The 20488-nt window shown below is 41.5% G+C and overlaps 1 protein-coding gene across 7 annotated transcripts in view; it reads left to right on the forward strand.

Moving 5' to 3' along the window:
- Nucleotides 1-20488, forward strand: part of rimbp2a (RIMS binding protein 2a) — a 52566-nt gene that overhangs the window by 19827 nt on the left and 12251 nt on the right. For 2 of the 7 annotated variants that reach the window (XM_061062105.1, XM_061062107.1), the window contains exons 4-14: nucleotides 5631-5735; nucleotides 10266-10470; nucleotides 12570-12727; nucleotides 12912-12991; nucleotides 13114-13223; nucleotides 14882-15700; nucleotides 15978-16001; nucleotides 17234-17385; nucleotides 18063-18848; nucleotides 19035-19193; nucleotides 19487-19633. In XM_061062105.1, coding sequence (XP_060918088.1) covers nucleotides 5634-5735; nucleotides 10266-10470; nucleotides 12570-12727; nucleotides 12912-12991; nucleotides 13114-13223; nucleotides 14882-15700; nucleotides 15978-16001; nucleotides 17234-17385; nucleotides 18063-18848; nucleotides 19035-19193; nucleotides 19487-19633 — 2742 coding nt within the window. In that variant the 5' untranslated portion in view covers nucleotides 5631-5633. The remainder of the gene's footprint in view (nucleotides 1-5630; nucleotides 5736-10265; nucleotides 10471-12569; nucleotides 12728-12911; nucleotides 12992-13113; nucleotides 13224-14881; nucleotides 15701-15977; nucleotides 16002-17233; nucleotides 17386-18062; nucleotides 18849-19034; nucleotides 19194-19486; nucleotides 19634-20488) is intronic. The other 5 variants (XM_061062106.1, XM_061062110.1, XM_061062108.1 and 2 more) reach the window with 3 other exon arrangements.

The following is a 20488-nucleotide window of genomic DNA, read 5'->3' on the forward strand; positions in this document are numbered from 1 at the left end:
AAATCAAATATACTCTATGTGAATATATTGTGGTGTAATGTGAGTGAATTAAAACTCCCTCTGGATTTGTTGTTCTTGGGTCTGTGTTCACACGGATGAGTCTGCTCTTCCATCAGCTTGTTTACGTTTCACCCCGAGTTCACCCGTCCCTCTCCAACCGTTAGCCCTGCCACCATGTGGGTGAAGAGAGGCAGACCCATCCACTCAGGGAAGCTGCGTCTAGGTTCCTAATAACAGAGTGTCATGGCAAGAGCCAGCAGCCTATAAAGACAAACATATAACAACCAAATCAATTTTGAGATGCATTTGGTCACTTGAAATTGATCACAGAATCTTCTTTTCAGATGTCTATTGGCACTTGTTTGCCGCTGACTCTGCCCTACATATCCCTGCTAGTGATACAGGATGGGGGGGTGTGAGAGTAGGGAGACAGGAGGAGAGGGGGGCTGAGGGATGAAGAAGGTGTATCTGAAGAGAACATGATACGTAAGCCTTTAAGAGATAATAGTAAATAAAGTTAACTACATCATATTGAGTTTGATGTACAGTATATTTGGTGTGAGACCAATTCAACCAATGAGATCCTGTCCCTGAATCCTCAGTCATTGAAAACTGTGAGTTATTCTTCTGAATCCGTGCTGTAGTCGAAAAAGATGTGTTGCAAAATGTTTGGAGAAAAAATAGCCATGTGGTGAGCTCTTCTGTATTAAATGAGAACCACTGACTGACGTACTCACCATGATGTCTTATTGGTTTGTCATTCTCTCGTTTGAAGACTTTAGTTTGACATTTGCCATCTTGTTTTTCTTTTTTTGGAATCAGGAGTGACTCATTTTGATGACAGGGTTGATTACACATTGCGTTGCACATTATAATCTCTTTCTCCTGGTTGGTGGCTATGGAAGCAATTAGTGATCAAAATTCAAATGATAAAGCTAATTTGAAAATTCAAATGCATTAACAGAAATGCTTTTTAATTTTCAGAATATGAGTGTATTATTTGACTCAAAAATAAAATGATTAATTTATCTAATTTGAATTTTAGTTTTCAACTTCAAAAATGCACAGTCTTTGACTAAATTAAAATGAGGAAGAAAATGACATTTGCTTTATCATTTTAAAAAAATGCCCCGCTAAATTTGTATCATAATTCAAATGAAAAAGCTAATTTTAAAATGAAAATACAGTAACAGAAACACTTTTTAATTTTCAGAATATAGGTGCATTATTTGACCTATATTTATCCAGTCATCCAGTTTGCATTATACTTTTGCTCTCTATGTATGCATATTGTATGACATAATTCAAATGAAAACGAGAAGGTCTTTGGCTTTTCGTTTTCAAACTTGCCGTGCTAAAAAGTGATCATAATTCAAACCAACTCGAAAACGAAATGGCAAAGTGGACGGCGCAGAAAAGTGACGTCAGACTCCAGCTCCCAGGCAGGCGAACGTAATATTTACAGTCTATGAGGCGAGCGGGCAGAACACGCAGTACGATGGGTGGCGGGTTGAATCTTTAACAATTTTGATCACTAATCGCTTCCATAGGTGGCCACTTTATATTAACTTGTCAATCACAGGGCAGCCATGCCCCAGAGAATGACAAACGAACACCAAGCTGCACTTTAAGAGACTTTAAACTAGCAATGGAGACCTTTAACTTGTTAAAAACCCCTGTACTAAGGTCATAAAATAACTAAAAGGCAGAGTTATTTATCCATCTTGTTTCAAACAGATTCAACACCAGTGAAGTCGCCCCCTAGCTGCAATAAGTAAATGTGATTAAGTCACCTCTGCATTTGATTTGCTTTAAAGCAGAACTCCTGTGAAAATTCCTGAAACCAGTTCTTCAATATTCTAAGAACACATTTCCCATGTCTATCCACAGAAGGGAGATATAACTATCTTCACTCATAAATTAGACTGTGAGCATGAACCTAAATGAACCTCAGGGATTGATAAATCTGGAGTCTTCCTAATCTTTCCCGTTCTTTGGCAAAGAAGACAAACGAGCGATATCTAAGCTCTAAGTCCAAGCCGTTTCCTGCCCAATCATTACCACTCAGCCCGTCAAAGTTTCTTTTTTTTTTTTTGACTCTCTAAAGTTCTCCAACTTCAGCGAGTCTTCAGATATCCCTTGCACATTTCAGCCGTTTTCTTTGGCTCACACAACTCATCACACATTTTTTTTTCTGTCCTCATTTTTCGCTGCCTCTTTTTTGGAAATGTTCCCATCTCGCCATGTGTTTGCTCTCGAAGAAAACTTTAGAAAGGAATGTGATGCAGCTCATGAGGTGAAGTGTCATCCTTTCATCCTGGTTTTTTTTCTTCATCACGTTATGGTCTGCCAATAGTAATCAGACAGTCGCACTGTGCCTTGAGAGGCACTCTCATTACAAATCCTCCCCTCCCTGAATCCTCTATTGATTGTCTGTTTGTCACGATGTTTGAGAGAGAAATGTACCCATCTGAGAAATATTTATCTGCTCCTTAATACAACAAAAAAGGGTTGCCACTTTGTTATTGTGTATTGATTTTGAAGAGACTGTTTAGAGAAAAAAAGAACATAAAAACAAAAGACTCTTTGAAAGCGGTCTCCAGTCAAATCTACTCAGTTACAGCAATGTCAATTTTGCTTTTATAGTTAATAAATAGTTTTAAATGTTATTTAGAAGCAAAAAAGGTTCATTGTCATGTCTCTAGGGGAGAATCGAGACATGGCCACGACTTATTTTGAGCTCGTCTATCATACAGAGTGGGTAAAGGGCAAAACAAATGGATACAGTATAAAATATGCTCGACTTTGCAGTCCCTATAGAGGCATAAATGACACCTGTGATCAGGGGTGGACTGGCCATCTGTATGTTCTGGATAGTCACAGAACGGCCGTTGGTCCTTGATGGTTGGCAGCCGCCACTCATGCATCATGTATTTTTGTCGGCCGGGATCAACGACCAGCCGGTCCTTTCATCCGATTCTGTGTCGATCTCAGATTTACACACATGAGCCTCATGCCACGGGCACAGCCACACTAACGCTACAGCCGCACACACACACACACACACAGTGTCAGTTTGGACGAGAGGTGCCCAATCTGTGGGAATTGTTCTTTTTGGATGTCATTTATAGTTCTTTAAAGACAGACATGAGGAATCAGCAAACACTGGAATCAGCCAAAGAAATTGCAATTGGTGCATCTCAAAAACACAACATCCAATCAACATCAGTGGTATTGTCATAACCTGGATACATAAGTAAAGATTGTGACACCGCTGCAGGGGGCTCTTGCATTTCAATGCATCAATTATTGTTGTCTGGGCTCTGGGTCAGAGTCCATGGCTGTGTTTTAGTCCTAGTCCTTCCCTGCCTGTGATAGATGTGGCTTGTCACCGGCAGATCATACTCATCAACGGCGGCTGGTCAATAGAGGGCACGACGGCGCTGCACAACCACTCTCTGTTAAGGGGATGACAGACATTGTATACATACATGTACAATTTTAAATGGGCAGAGTTAATATTATGTAGATATTGAGTCAAATCGATTATCTGCAATAAAAATGTAGATTTATAACGGTCTACTTGTCTAAAGTTACAGATTGGTGATGTGTTTCCACAAACAAACTTGAGCACAAACAATGGTGTCCTGGTCCTTTAAGTTTGTCTCCACAGAGTTTAGGAAACATATGCATGTAGTGTTGTTTGTTAGGTATGTCAAGTAAAATAGATCATTTAAGTTAAAATCACTGCAATTCTATGCTACATTTGTTGGCCAGTTTGCGGCATTTCCAGTGTGTTAGCATCAAGCTAACGAGCTTAGATATATATCTCAAAAAACATTTTAAACCAAAATGTATGCAGACTTGGGTATCATCATTTAAGGCAACACATTTTCCTGCAAACAGACTCTGATGTATAAAACAGTTTAGTGCCGAATCCCTCACCTGTCTTATGGACCTCTGTCTTAAAGATGTTGTGTAAATGCCCCCATTTCTCCTGTAGTCCTTCAGGCTGTAGTCGAAGGAATGGCTGCCAGCAGTCATTATGTCATCACAGAGTGTTTGCTAATAATGTAGGTTACTTTATCATACCCTAACTGGATATTCAAGGGTTGAAATCAAATATAGTTTTCTCTGAGGCTCCAGTGACAGCCTCTCAGCCAGCCCAGTCCTCTGCAGCTTAGAGCCTCTCCCTGATTATGCAAAGCAGTAACTGCCTGCTCAGGACACCTCGAAGCCACTCCGGGAGGTAAAGAGGCTTTTCTTTTTTCTTTTTTAAGGCGGAGAGAACAGAGAGAGAAAATGATGAATGTCACAGCTTTTCTAAGCTGTCTTTTCTTTTTAAGCCTGGAGGAACATCTTATGGCCTTAACTCTGTTTCTGCGAGATGTGTCAGCCCATCGTGACTCAGTGGAGAGATACTATATAGTCATGACTCGGCTAATTTGGGAAAGGCTAGATTTGGTATCAATGTGGGTGACCATGCGTGACAGGTTTATCTGAGTCTGTTCAGAGTATACAGCCTGTTACATCTGATAGGTATACATTACATATTATATAACAAGCTCACACTGTTTAAGTCTATTCATGCTGTGGTCTTGCTGTCATACTGTGAGGAACTTTGTGTTTGTGTCAATATTGGCGCCCCCTGTGGACACAGTGTTACCTCTCGTCTCTTTTTCTGATTTTTTTTCCTTTAGTAGTATTTGCACTAGTATTATTTTCCCACCAAAAATCTCATCCTGCTTTTTTCCTCAAAGCCGAATGTATCATGTGCTAAACATGAACTTATATGATTTGTTATGAATTACTTTTTTATTTTAAAAAGAAACTTCAAAAATGTGTTTATATAGAAAATAATATATGCATTGTTTTATTGGTAACTATACAACCTCAAACTTAAAAAGTATTATATTCATTTAGAAAAACAGGAAGAAGGATATTTTGTAATTTCATCAACAGAGAATTGAATTAAAAGAATCATATTCATTCATAAATTGTCAGTGTGAAGAGCTCTGACAGCAGAGACATTTGTTCCAAGCCTTTCTGAGTTGACAGACATTTGATCATTGCGTTAAACATGAAGGACTTCAGTAAAAGTTTGCTCAATGGTCATACATATTTATTAATTCATGAATTGTTCTCTTTTTTCCTCATTTGTTGGATGGTTTTATGGGTCAAATAGTTAGTTTCAGTTCAAGCAGAGTGGCCTTGATGAGTTCTGAGTAATAAAACACAACGAACCATGTCTTTAGAATGTCCATGTTTTTCCTGAATACAACACACACCTCATGAACACACCACAGTTGGATAAATGACATCAGAAACTACAAACCTTGAGAATTTCAGGACGCTGAATTTCCAGCAGCATATTGCCACTCAGTCAGATTACTTAAAATTTCCCTGAAGGCTCATTGTCAGAGTGGTGGCCAGCCCACTGCAGAATACACCCTCCATTTATTGCTTGAGTATAGCCAAAGTAATACTCTGATTATTGTAAAGGTCTCGCTACAATGAATATTTCACCATCAACAGAGAAATGTTGCAGTTGATAAATTCTTTTGAGTGATTTTCAAACGTATCGTCGGTAAACGTGACCACATTGTTTCCTTTTCTCTGTTTCCGTCCAGCATATGCACCAGTCTGTTGAGCTGAAGCAGCAGCTGCAGCTAGAGCATGAGCAAGCCTTGGTGGCCCTTCACACCAAGCAGAAGGAGATCAATCAACTGCAAAAGGTAAGGCCATATGGGTAGGTAAATGACAGCTTAATTTTTGTCCTTTGACATAACCCCTTTGGATCATCAATTTAATGATCAGAGCAGGAAACTGAAGCTCCTTATTCAGCATTTGGTTTGCTGGTTGCCTGTTTGTGCTGATTCACTGACACAGAATCACTGTGTCTGTATCATAAATGTGTAAACACCCCCAGAAAGATTTGGGAATATCAGCAGATTTGATTTTACAATGCAGATTCAGTAGCACCTTTCAGATTGTTTGATGGGGTGACGAAGAGCTCTCTGCTAAAAATGTTGCCTTTCTAGTTGTTGGTACATTTATACACCTTGTCAACATCTTTCAGTGTTCAGACATTACTTCCTGTTTTTCTAGGTGCTGTATTCTATCGACTACTGTACCCTTTGAGATAAGGATATATTCTTCAAATAACTTCAGATAGCAAAACTTCAAATATCACCAAGGACACATGGTTTTAAATCACTAACACTTTTTCACAAAACTGGGCCAAAGTTGTCACAAAATTAATTCATGTAGATTTAAATGTAATATATATATGCACTTAATCACCAAGATTTTCTAGGCTATATTTTTCCTGTATAAATGACAAAGATCTTGTTTTAAAGGTATCATGTTATGCAATATACACTGTACCATGTTTTTCGAACACTAATGTGTCACTAGTCTGTCTACAAACCCTAATTATGAGAAAAGTCCATCCTCTAGGTCTTTTATCTTCTTCACTTTTTTAGAAAATGTGTGCTCAAATAGGCCGTTTGGAGATTTTCCCTTTGTGACATCACAAAGGGCAGTAAGCCCTCCCCCAGGCGGGTGACACTCCCACAGTTAGGTGTTTGTTCCACCCTATAAGTCTACTCACTGTAAACAATAGGGCATGGAGCGAGAAAACCCCAGGCCTTCCAGAGAGGGTGTGGTCAGACACAGCTCATTTGCATTTAAAGCTACAGACACAGAAACAGTCTGTTCTGATCAGGGCTGAAATAGAGAGGTTTATAGGCATGATCAAATACAGGATCAGAGTGGATTTAGAACAAGAAACCTCACAGACATGTTTTGGGGATCTCTGAGGTTTATTTAAATGTGTTGAAAAGGACAATAATATGTTACCTTTAAACATGTTGCTTGCAGCATCCTTGTCCTTTCCAGGCTTTTTCTTTTGTACTGCTTTTTGGAAATATTCATACAAAATTCAAAGATGATTTTAACTGAGTTTATCAACTTAGACTTAGATGGTCAAAAAAGAGATACTTTAAGTAGTGACTGCTTCCTCAGAGATTTTGTTTTAGGTTTTTCTTCCTACTTATGTTCTAACATTTGCTTTGGTAATTAACATTCAAATGGAGCCAAAAAGATGGTAGGCTTTTTAGGAAAAAAAAAAACAGAAAAAAAAAAATCTGTTTTTACTTCTGCTGCCAGCCACTACTTAGTAAAAAGCCCACTCCAAAATAAGTCCATTACTGCTCATCAGAAATGTGCCATCAGGAGTCTGCATCTCTTCAAGTACCAGAGCTGTGATCAACCAGTGAGTCTGTGCCAGAGTGTTGCGCTGACAGTGAGTCAGCTGTGTGCTGTCTGTTGTACCTTATGGACTATGATCACAGTGTTAGCTGTCTCTGAGGGCTTCTGTGTGTTCTCTACTAGCTCAGGTTCCAGCTCTCCAACAGCATGAGGACGCAGTACTCCTGTTAGACGTGAACTTCAATGAACAAAGTCAGGCCATTCACTTTGGTATTACTGATCATAAAAACAGTCTTCATCTGATTTGAGCTGATAAAATAAAAATAAAAAAAACCTCTGCATCTTTAATGCATAATAAAAAAGACTGTAAAATAGATCAGCGACTATACGTTGAATGTTGTTAAAAATAAATTGTTACATAACCAATCAAAGGACACACTGAACAAATGTCAACCTATGCAAGCGTCAGTGACCTGTAGCTTACTTTAAAAAGCACCTTGTGCACTCAACTTTTCTTTGGCCTTAGTTTTATACTTCTTGTATTTTGTTGTTTCTAATAATAATAATAATAATAATACATTGGACTAGTGCTTTTCTGAGTACTCAAAGACGCTTAACAAAGAATAACAAGAAAAACAAAACAGTGAAAACAACACAAAGAAGAAATAATGTAAGAGAAGGGTGATGTTAACAGTGTTAGTGTTAGTGTTAGTGTTAGTGTTAGTGTTAGTGTTAGTGTTAGCGGCTAGCGGCTAGAAGGTGGAGAGTGTGGGGGAGTCTCCGACGGTTTTTGGGAGTGACTTCCAGAGGGTGGGAGAAGGCCCTTTCCAGGGTTGGTCCTGCAGGGGGAGGGGGGGATTGTACCGGTGGAGGAGCTCAGACAGGTAGGGGGGAGCCAAGTTATGGAGGGCTTTATAGGCGACAATGAGGAGTTTGAAGTGGATGCTCTGGGGGATGGGGATCCAGTGGAGGTTATGGAGGACAGGGGTGATGTGTGTAGTTTTCTTGAGTGTTTTGGACGATGAACCGTAGATGAGACTGTTGCAGTTTCTCTGTCTTATCTTCCTCCTGTAAAACACCCTTTTAAAGAAGTATGTGGAGGTTTCTTGGTGGAGGGCAGCATTTGCTCAATCTTTAGGGACTTGGGTTGGGAACAGGAGGGGAGAGGTGTGTGAGTGTGTGTGTGTGTGTGTGTGTGTGTGTGTGTGTGTTAGTGTGTGTTAGAGAGTGAATAATGAAGTGATTTTTCACAAACTTCTGATAAGACTGATGAAAGTGTGTACAACATTAACAGGACATTAAATGGGTGTCGACCAACCACAGTCTCTCATAAGTTGGTCTGTGAAGGTGCACAATGAGTGTGCAATGAGCTTTTAATCTAATTAATATAAGCAAAACAATGCCTAGATCATGTTTGATCATGTAAAGAACACATGTTGGGAAAGCAGACTCATGTGTCTTGATCCTCCTTTAAAGCAAGTTCCACAGGAAGCTTATTTTGTGCTAAACATCAGTGAGATGTAAACTGTTGGAGCATAGTGTAAAGGCTGCCACCCTCTGCCCTGAAACATGTTGCATGGTATAAATGATGGCTTGAGATTGGAATTTCACAGACAGTACGCTGGCCTTTTCATCAAGCAGTTCTAAAGAAATGCTGATATATCATGTTATTCGAGACTCTGACCCAGGTTGTGACTCACACAGCAGAGTTTAAAGCAAACTAGTGTCTGAGCATCTGCGTTTGCAGTTCTATTTCTTCCTCTTCCCCCCGGTGCTGCAGGGTTTCTGTTTAATCTCCAAACTTTTCTATCACCATAGTTGCAGCCCGGCACATCCCATTAATCCCGCTACCATGCCGACCTTGGATGCCCTTTTGAAATTTCCCATGATCAAATCTCTGACCTGCTGTGTGTCATCATCATCGCAGGTCTTTAAGATGCTTGTCAGAGGCTCATCTACTCTAAAATATTTTCTCATTTCACTCTAAATCCTTTTGTCACGACAATGGGGCATAGACTCCTTCGAGTGTGGTGCAGTCGAGGTCGTGGTATTATCCGTGTGAAGCGCTTTAATGCGGTTTTACAGAGCAAGCGGCACAAGTTTGGCTCAAACAAACATCAGGAGATGAAAAGTCTGCCGACAAGGACTTTCTTCTCTTCTTTCAAATCCATCGAATCAATTTGTAAGCTCTTAACATTATTGGTGAATGCACACTTCAACAGGAGGAAAAATATTCTGTAGCTTTACTGTAACACTCTGAAGTGTTTTCTTTGAAAAGTCTAAACTTTTCAGGCCTTTTCTTCTTTCTTCTATAGTTCCTTAAACTTTGATTTTGTGTTTTTTTGGGGGGAATATTTATCAGCAATGATAAATATATAACAGTTTTCCATCTTTTGCATTGATCACAGCTGCACTAATTGATGTTGAATTCCATCATCAGTTTGTTTTTTTCTTTTTGTTTTCTTCTTCCTATACTTTTTTTTTTTCTGTTTCCTTCCTTTTTGTCTGAACAGAAAAATGAGGACGGAATGTTTCAGGTATTTATTTTCCTCCCTGATCAGTTTGATCTCCTCATATTCACCCTCTCGACAGTATCCATATGTTCATCATATAAGATTGAAGATCTCATTCATCTCCTTTAATTGCCTCTTATTTTGATATCCATGCTTGGTCTTTTAATGTCTACACTGTAGGGTTTATAATCCTCCTAACTCTTTCTTGTACTCAGACATGGTTATCAGAGTGTAGCAGTGTTATGTATCAGCAGCTGGAACAGTGCAGATGGCTCCACACCTCCATATATTTTGATAAGACTGCAGAAACTTCAATCTAACATGCTGCTATAAGCTCCAAACATGGCTCTTCAGGGAGTCTTTTCTAATTGCTTCTGCGGTTGATCAGAATTAGCAGATGAAATGTTGACTCCCTGTCTGAACATTACATTATGGAATACACTCTATGCTTTGTGCCTTCCTTCATGATTCCCTCTTTAAATCCTGCTCCCTGTTTTTTTTTTTTTTTAATCTCCTCTTTCTTTGTTGTCTTATCAAAAGGTCAAGGTTCATGACCTGGAGCAGAAATGCAGGTCACAGAGTGAACACTACCACCAGCTGTCAAAAGAGCTGTTGAATTTCCGTTTGCAGTCGGACACCTTGGATATCCAGAAAGTTCAACCCAATTCCACGTCCCAAATCCCCGTCTCACCACAGAGGAAACTCCCACAAGTCCGCGAGGGATTCGAAGCACACACAGAGACAGGTGGGCAAATGACAAACTTCAAATATGATCTGAGTCAAAGGGATTTATTTTTTCCCACATTTGACTAAATATATCATTAGCATTATGATTATTGGAAGTGCTTGTGGCAGAGGCGTATTTTAAGGCTTTAACAACCATGATCTAACTTTATTCTATACTGAGGGTGACACTGTTTGATTTAAAGAGGGAACTATACACGTCAAATTAGTTAACAGGTCTTGGGGAGTTTTACAGCACATGTAAAAAATGTAGTTTGGATATGAATACTACAAATACTACTTAAAATAAGAGGTTTACTGAGTAGCAAGGTCCTGATTTCTTCTTAAGGTTTGCAGTCTTATTAGCACCTAGCAGCATTGCTAAACCAATCTCACTACCAACTAAATAAATATGGCAGCTTGGTCATTTGACATATTCTTTAAAATAATCACAGATATACCCTACATATGTACGTCTTTAATTTGCAAAGTGTAATGTGGTCAGTTGAGCAAAAACTAGTAAGCTGTCATGAGTTTCTGGTTGAGTTTTGTATTTACTGTCACGGTGTGTAAAAAAAAAACAAAAAAAAAACAGGACGTGGACATGGACCCAATTGCAGTCTAACAAAAAATCTTTATTTACTAAACAAAAGATCAAAAAGGCAAACAAAGGCTTGCTCTGTAAGTGTTCAAGGTTGAATCACAAGTTAAACAGTGAGAACATGAGGAGAAGTTTCTGGGACTGACATGGGACGAACTGACACAGGAGGGAATGAACACAGAGCCTAAATAGACATGAGGTAATCAAGACCAGGTGTGACAAGAGAGACAGGTGAAACTGATGAGGGCGATCAAAGTGGAGGGAAAACACACAATGCGCAGGAGGTTAAACTGTACATGGAACAGTTTGGGAAGAACTACAAAATGAAACAGGAAACACACCAGCATAAGTAACAACAAACACAAGGGAAGGAGAATACTGAATAAAACAGGAAGCAATTACAAATCAATACAAAAATACCAAACTCAACCAGAAACTCATGGACAGTAAGCAACATTCAGTTGTTCAGATATTTAAAACAAAGCGTGCTGAGAAAACAATTATACCTGTGGAATTTTGGATATGCCCATGAAAACTAATTGATTGAATTTGGTTCGTGGTTGGGATTTGATTGAGTCCAAATGCATGTAAACAGCCATGAACATTTTTTTACATACGTGATGTAACCAAGGTACATTATGCTACACAAGTTAAGTACAATATATATATGGATTGTTGGTTTCATGTATGACTCAACCCATGCTACCTGAGATATAAGTCCTTACATTTTTATAGTAGTAGTCTATTACCACCCATTCTTAAAAAAAAATGTATGCACTCTTGATAAGTTAGATAAACGCATGCAGCGGATTACTAGAATGAAAGACAGTGGGAGACATTAAATCCCCACACGGCTCACTTAACAGCTGGATGGGATCACTGCCAGCCAGAGGTGGACCCTATTAAAGGCAATACTGCTTAATCATGATCAATATCTTCCCTAATTGATCACAGGCCTAATGTATGACATGAATGTGGTTTAACACATTAGTATTCTAACAACACAAAGTGAAAGCTGCACAGCCAGCAGATAGAGCTGTATCAGTGATGTAGATTTATACAGCGTGGCACAGACCAAAGGTCTTTGAAGTGCTGGAAATTCTGTTTTATCTTTCAATTTACATGAAACAGAGGCGGGTACTCACTGATGCTTTTATGCTAATGCATATTATAATTCACTCCCGAAACCACAAGAACCCACTGATACAAAGGTTCCAGGTTTTTTGGCTTGCTTGAATTTCCTCAAGGAATTTAGCTTTTCACACTTTTACACTTGACTTTTCTGTTTTGTATTTCCTACATTTCAAAGTGTCTCTTTTACCCCAAGGAGCTGAGTGGTATTTAAGGAAAGATGCATTGCAGATGTGAGATGTTGATGGGGGTGGAAAACCCTTTGCCACGGAGAGTGTTTGCTGTACACTCGCTTCAACAGTAGATCAATAGCTGTGCAATGAGCAGCAAATGAGTGCAGAAGGAATGACAGTTGCTCTTTATTTGCTATGGAAATCAATGTCTCCCAGGCGATGAGAACACGGCAAACACGCCGCTACTGATCTCCCAGTTCTTACCCTGCACAACACAGACTGGAGACAGAGAAAGACCAGAACTGCTGTCTGTCAAATCCAGCACCATAACAACGGACCGCCTCAGCAGCCCTCGAAAGCTCGCCTCCTCCGAGATAAGTCTGAGCGACACTGCACCACTAAACACCACCACATGAATGCATTTATTTCCCCATTTAGGTTGAGTTATGCTGTCATGACTTTATACTGAATGGTTTACTTTACTATCTGTGGGGTTCAATTCTAATGATTAAACACAAATGTGAAGGACATTCCTCTGCTTCTTGTCTCAATCTATAAATGGAGGATGAGGCCAGCCCATCACCCAGGTCCAAGCCTCGCTACACAGGCCAGGTCCGCCTTTGCACTGCCCGCTACAGGTGAATGAAGTACAGCTGCAGTAGAATTTCAAATTCATTCCATGTAATCTTTTAAAGTATACTAACTGAATATTTACGAATGGAAGCTGCTCTTGTAAAAACTTATAAATTTCTCCTTTCAGTTATAACCCTTACGATGGACCAAACGAGCATCCTGAAGCAGAGCTCCCCCTTGTGGCGGGAAAGTATCTGTACGTGTACGGAAACATGGATGATGATGGCTTCTATGAGGGTGAGAAGTACAACAGCAACATCTTGTAACACTAATCACAAATTTAACCAACACGGAGGAGCAAGTAAGATTTGATCAGGGATTTCAACCAAAGCAAAAAACATTCATGTCTAAAAGAAAACCTTGGACTAATAGCCTAATGATGACAGAGCAGCAGGAGGGTGAGTACTTGTCTTTATGCTGCAGCAGAGAATGCTTGGCTGTGACACCGAGTGAGTGCATCATTGCATATTATCTCATCATGAGATGAAATTCTATGAAGTTTTTTGTTCCTTCCAGCTATGCTCCAGTCAAACAGGTTGATCTAAAGTCTGGTATTTGGAATCTAAATCCTCTTCACCTTTTACAGCATAGTAGGAGCATGCACTGTTCATTGGGGGTAAATAGACAGTTATATATTATTTTAGATTTTTCAAGGTTTTTTTTTTTTTACCTTCAGCTTAAGCTCTGATTCATATGGATGGTCAATATTGAAGCTGAAAAAGCCAGACCAGACCCATTTTTTCATGTGTGACTTTTTTTTTTACCCGCCACAGTCAGTTACTTAAAATGTTGTCATTTTCCGCTATGTGTATTGTATGTGTATTTTGGCTGCACCTGTGAGTAAATATACTTTGTGTCAGTGTCAAGAAGAAAAAACAAATCCTGTAAACTCTTTACATCTGGTGATTGGAGTGATTCTCTGTCTAATCCCTTTAGAATTATAAAGGCTTCTCAATCAGAGGCAATTCTAATCCCTCCAGCAAGCAATCCTGCAGACAGCGCAGCCGGCGACAGACACAGTCGTACTCATCTGCAGTGATTCATTAGTTGTGGGCAGTGAGATTGCATGGCATCGCTGAGGAGCCTTGTTTTTTTTTTTTTTTTTTTTTTTTTTAACCAGGCAGAAGGGAGACTCAGGCCTCAGACCAAGCTGTTGTCAAGAAGGGACCTCAGTCCCTTTTAGCTTGATGACTAATCCAGCGGGGCTCAGCTTAATCATCAGCACACACCAACAACACAAACACCCCCGCACACACATCTGCAGACACACACACAGATGGTCTTAAGGTCTCCAAGGCCACTGTGGAAAAAGGGATTGAAGGACAAGATGATATGGAGCACTTTTTGTAGACTAACTTCCGCCCCTTTGGGAAAATAGAACACTGCAAAGAAATGCAACTTTTTTTTTTTCTCCTGTGTTGACTGCAACAGCTACATGCTCAGGGCTGTTTCCTGGAAATGCTCAAAAGCAGTGAACTAAAGTTCAAGTTCTTTGAGATGCTGAAAAGAAGTGTTCAGTGTTTACTGGAGGGTATGAAAACCGAATTAGAGAAGTAGTGTTAAATCTCAGGGAACTGTACATGTCTCCCACCTCTCACTGACTCATTCTGATCCCTGAAGGAAAACAGCTCCCAACGATGACTTAGTGTATTTAAGTTACAGCTCTTTTTTTTATGTCTGTTTTATTTTCTGCTAAGGTGCCTTTAGTGGAGCTTAATTTTAACATCACAGTGGGGATTTTCAGATTTTCTATAGAGACAGTTGTATCATCAATAGAAGTATAATCATTGGTTTTCATTATGGTGTTTGGTTCATCAACATGAAGTTAAAGCGGGACATCAGAACTGATTCATTTATCCTATACTCATGCTTCTCTACTTCTGTCTGTGTTACAGGGGAGCTGCTGGACGGCCAGCGAGGACTTGTTCCTTCCAACTTTGTGGAGTTTGTCCAGGACAAGGAAAAACCAGCGATTCAGTCCGGAGAAGAAGGGGAAGACCTGGGCCCACTGGACCATACAAATATGTCTTTGGTTCCAGTGGATGGAGGTGCCTCCCAGGATGGCCTCTTGGGCTCGTCTAACGCCTTGGTTCCCTGTAGCAATGGGACAGGGGGGCCACTGGACCCTGAGGACCTGGCTGACGATGTTGTGCCTTATCCCCGAAAGATCTCCCTGATCAAGCAGCTGGCACGGAGTGTCATTGTGGCTTGGGAGCCTCCAATAGTGCCTTGGGGCTGGGGGAACGTCTCTGGCTACAATGTGTTGGTAGATAGGGAGCTCCGTGCCAGTATAGCGTTTGGCGGCCGGACAAAGTGTTTGTTGGAGAAGCTGGACCTGGACGGCTGCGTTCACCGCGTGTCGGTGCAGAGCGTCACAGACAGGGGCCTGTCCGACGAGCTGCGCTGCACCCTGCTGGTGGGGGCCAACGTGGTGGTGGCTCCGTGTAGTCTGCGGGTGGATGACATCCAGCGTGACACTGCCGAGCTCTCCTGGTTGCCTAGCAACAGTAACTATGGTCACACTGTGTTCTTGGACGGGGTAGAACATGCAGTGATGAAGCCGGGGAGGTATAGACTACGCTTTCTCAACCTAAAGCCACTGACTGTGTACAAAGTGACAGTGATGGCACAGCCGCACCAGGTGCCATGGCAACTACCGCTGGAGCAGCGAGAGAGGAAAGAAGCTGGGGTGGAGTTCTGCACTCAGGCTGCAGGTCAGGAAAGCATGCTGCTATACACACAGATGCAGTATCAATAATACATTCATAGCCCTATAGCAGACTATACTCAGTCGTGTTAGGTTTGCTTCTAACATGTTTAAAGGAATATTGTGATTATAAAGAGATAACTGACTGCTATACTGTTTATGTTGACTCTGCTATGTAACACTAAGGCATGTACAGTTTGAGTTTGTGTAGCCTGCTGTACAGTAGAAGAGCACAGCACAGCCTTGCCTTACCATACCGTTGTTGTGTATTGTATTTTGTCTAGGTCCAACACCATATTGCAGAACAGGTCAGAATGAAACATCAGTCCTTGGCTGGGTTTCCCTGAGCACTAAATCATTTTTTTTTTCTTCTTTTTTAAAAATCCAAGGATGAGATTAAATTATGAAATAAGTGCTATGGTACTTTTGGAGAGGGCGATAGACATTGCAGTGGGAATGATCATGGACATATCATACAATACGATCAATGAATTAAGAGATCTGGGCAAAATGTCATTTATTTCTGGTTCTGGGACTAAAATACTTGGAAGAACTTGAAATCTAGATCAATCTACATGAATTGAAACGTGAATGCACTTTGTTTATAAAAAACAAATTCAAATGAAATTTTGCCCAAGTTTGCTTACTGCACTGAGCACATCACTAATTAGCGAACAGCCACACGTCACAAGATATGATCAGTTATTATTCAGATGAGTCATTTACTCAGCCTACAGCCCGGCCTGTAGTAACAAGCGCTATATAAAGCAGTGATACTCCACTGCATCCAGACACAAGCATTTTATACGAGTGCGCGTTTGCTTCTGTTTGGATGCAGCCATGCAAGTGATATGCATTGAACCAGGAGAGTGTAAGACAAAGAACAGGCTGTAGTTAATCATTCTGAATGGTTTCCTGCATGTGGAGCTAACTGTACGCCTCTCAGGAGGCCCAGAGTCCATGTATGCCTTCATTTTGTCCTCTTACAGTGATAGGAAGTTATGCTTCAGCACTACAGCAGATGATAACAGACTGAAAAAGAAAACATATTTCAAATATTGTGTACGACTATACTTCCTTATTCATCACCTCCAGTGTGATGATGGAGTATGTTAGGTAGGCCTGTGGTAGCTTTAATAACTTATCATATACTAAAACGTTTTTTGTTTTTTTTCAACAAAGCACGACTATTGAATGTCCTCCACAACATTGCCACATTATCACAAGTATCACAAGTATCTGCATGGACGGTGCATATCTACATGGTCAAAATAAGGCGTCTTCTTATTCTTTTACAAATGTAGAAAATGCAGGGCAAATTTTGAGTTCCCCCAGTTTGTTGTGTCTCAGTCCCCCTCACCCCCTCTTTTTATTTGAGCCTTTTTTTTCTGTGCATGGTTGTGTGTGCCCCAAATTGTGCATCTGATGAATGCTTCACTTCCTCCCACTTGTTTGTATTGCTATCGATTTTATGAGATGATTTTTATTCATTTTTTAAATCATGCATTTTTTCCTTACAACTCTTCTCCTATACACCCAGGCCCGCCCCAGCCCCCGATTGATGTACAGGTACTCTGTGGGCAGGCTCCAGGGGTGCTACAAGTCCGCTGGAAGCCTCCCAACCTCACTTCCACGGGCACATCGAACGGGGCGAACGTAGTTGGCTACGCAGTCTGCACAAAAGGCCAGAGGGTGAGTTAGCAAATGTTCATCCTAGGTTAAAAGCATCTCGTAAAGTGTGAGAGAAAAAAGTCACTTTGCACTGTATCATGCAAAGCAGTGAGGGACTAGAGAATATGCGAACATATGGGAACTATATATGTGTCTTAGATTAATCATAATGAATCAGGTTACATTGTTAGATCATATATCAAAGATGCACAGGGGGCTGTGTCTAGTCTCTGTTATTGAGATCACATTATGTCATCAGTACAGTAAGCGTTCACAGCAGTGCCACCTACTTGTGAATCATGTTCAGTGCAAGACTCTCTGAGCTTAGAGGTGTAAATGTCCAGGAAGGCTCTCTTACTCCCTCTTGTGACTGACAGGGAAAATCTATATTATTTTCTGACAGCACAATGTTTTCTCTCTTATTATGTGCTTCATATAATAAACCAGAATTCAACAATATGAATGGCTTTGCCCAGAACAAAAGGATATTTTTCCTTCCTTAATGTGGTCAGCAGTGGGGCTGAAGCGTTGTCCTGATGTTTGCACAGGGATATAAGTAATGTAAAATATTAGAAAAACTGGATTAATTCTATGAGGATGGGATCATGTTTTTACTTCTCATGTTTCAGTTGTCGTGAATGAACAATAATGCATCTTTGCCGTTGTGTCTGTTTTTACATTTTGTTTTTTAAATGCAGATAGCAGAGGTGTTGTACCCACAGGCAGACTATGTTACTGTCGAGCTGACGAGGATTCAGTGCCTGGAGGCTCGGGAAGTGATCGTCAGGACGCTGTCCGTGCAGGGAGAGTCCCAGGACTCCCAAGTCGCCGTCATTCCAAACAACCTGCTAGTGCCTCTTCCTGCGATTCCCCTGCCACCGCCAATGCACCCCCATGCAGGCCCTCCTCCTCCCCCACATCCCCACGCTCAACCCCACCTCCAGTCGCCTCACCTTCCCCATGCCACACCCCAACTTCCTGCTCCCCCCCAGGCACACGGACAGCCACTCCAACCCCATCCTGCACACAATCAACCCCATCCCAGACTCCCTCACCCAGGTGGACCCCCGCAACCCCAGCTTCGACCCCCACATCCTCACCCCCGACCCCTGCTTCTTCAGCCCCGACAACCCCACCAAGGTCCCAGGCCACAGCACCAGCTGCCTCTGCTACCCCACCCCCAACACCATCCTATACCTCAGAGACCAGTATGTGCCAGAGACCTGGATGCCAAAGACCACGCAGCCCACCACGGGGGAGCTGTTCAGCCCGGACAGCCTGGCTGGGACCCCACACGCTCACCCTCCTCCCAGCCTCCCGTGCCCATGCAAGGCCACACCCTTGCGGCCCCACCACCTGCCAATCCTCGCTCCCCGTCCCCTCAGAGGATTCTGCCGCAGCCCCGGGGGACACTCATTCCGGACACCGTGGCCAAAGCCATCGCTCGAGAAGCAGCGCAGAGGGTGGCAGCAGAAAGTGGCAAGGTCTCATGGAATTTAAAATTTTATTTTAAACTGAAAAGAAACTCAGCATGAATAGGCAGTTTTATTTAAAAAGACTGTTTTGTCTTATGTATCAAAAACAAAGGCCAGGCCTAACTGTCTACTGACTCATGTCATTCCCTTGGCTCTGTTACTCAGTATTTTCACTTTTCATATTTTTTTTTTTAGCAGGGGGAGAGGCGGCAGGGCAGGTATGGGGAGCAGGGTCATTCGTTTCACCAGCATCACTCTGACGAGGAAGAGGAGGATGAAGAAGGCTTTGGGCGCGGGCGTCGGAGAGGACCCACAGTTGATGAGTTCCTCCGAGGCTCTGAGCTGGGGAGGCCGGTAAGACTAATACGACATTCCATTAATCTCGAGGCCTCCCCTTATCTTTTATTTGTTTTCCAGTAGAAAACCTCTTAGGTGTGCGTATGGAAGCGTGTGTGCAGGCATGTTTGGGTGGCTGCATGCATACACTCCTTTTCCTGTGTCTCTGTGTGTTTTTATGTACACGTGTTCACCTATCCATGTGTGTTTGGTGTGTGCATGTATGTATGTGTGTTTGTAAGTATGTATGTGGACTTAAACATATATGCGTCTGTGTGTTTGTGTTTGTGTGTGTGTGTGACTGTTAAAAGCCTCACTATAGTCACAATGAAGATTATCACAGCGAGAGCAGCCGGGGGTCTGACCTGTCTGACATCATGGAAGAGGATGAGGAGGAGCTGTACTCTGAGATGCAGCTGGAAGAGGGACGCCGGCGCAACTCGCACAACACACCCAAGGTGCAGTTCTTTGCACTTACTCTAAACCCCAAAAGCCATAACCATCCAAATTAATTAGTACTTATTAGTGAACTGCACAGGCACAGATACTTCAACTGAGACTGCTGCCTTGACTTGCATTTGAAACATGCTGTTAGTGTGTGTGCTGAGTTTCGTTCAAATTCATAGAAGAAGCGAGAGTTTGAAGGGCTGAGCACCATGATGAGAAACAGAGAAAGACAGACTGGGTTTGATTGCTTTAAGGCAGAATATCAACATATTAGTGATTAAACAGTAATGGAGTTCCAAAAGAGTGGTTATCCAGTTTGGAAAAATGTTTTTGTTTATTTGGGAAACTTGGCATTTTTAATAAGGTCATATGGCTGACTATCTTCTACATTTTACACCACATTCTTCTTTGTTAAGTAATGTGATTTTATCATACTAAGTGGGTGGCTGCAGCCTGGGACGGATGATGCAGGCTCTTAGTTTGGTTGGCGGTAGCTTGGAGCCATGGCGGCCTGAAGGCTGCAGTTTCTGAGACACCCGCTTGCTATCTGGGAGCAGGTCTTAATGTTCGGGCGCCATGGAGAGAGATCAAGATAGAGTTGGTTTGAATGATTTGAAACGTGCTCGCACCTTGGAGAGAGACACAGGGAGTTACAGGCTTCGAAGTGCTGTGAAGGTAGAGAACAGCATAACAGACAGCTGTAACGGATGCCTCTGACACAACCTCACTTTTGTTTTTCCTTTTTTTTTTTTAAGTTCAATTCAGTTATATGTTCTCGGTATTTGCACAATTTTGAAGTGTTAAAATGTCCTGTGGGCTTGTGTATGTCTGAGTGTATGTCTTTGCGTCTGTGTTTTTGGTGAGCC

This window comes from Labrus mixtus, chromosome 17, assembly GCF_963584025.1.
Source record: "Labrus mixtus chromosome 17, fLabMix1.1, whole genome shotgun sequence".
Taxonomy (NCBI): domain Eukaryota; kingdom Metazoa; phylum Chordata; class Actinopteri; order Labriformes; family Labridae; genus Labrus; species Labrus mixtus.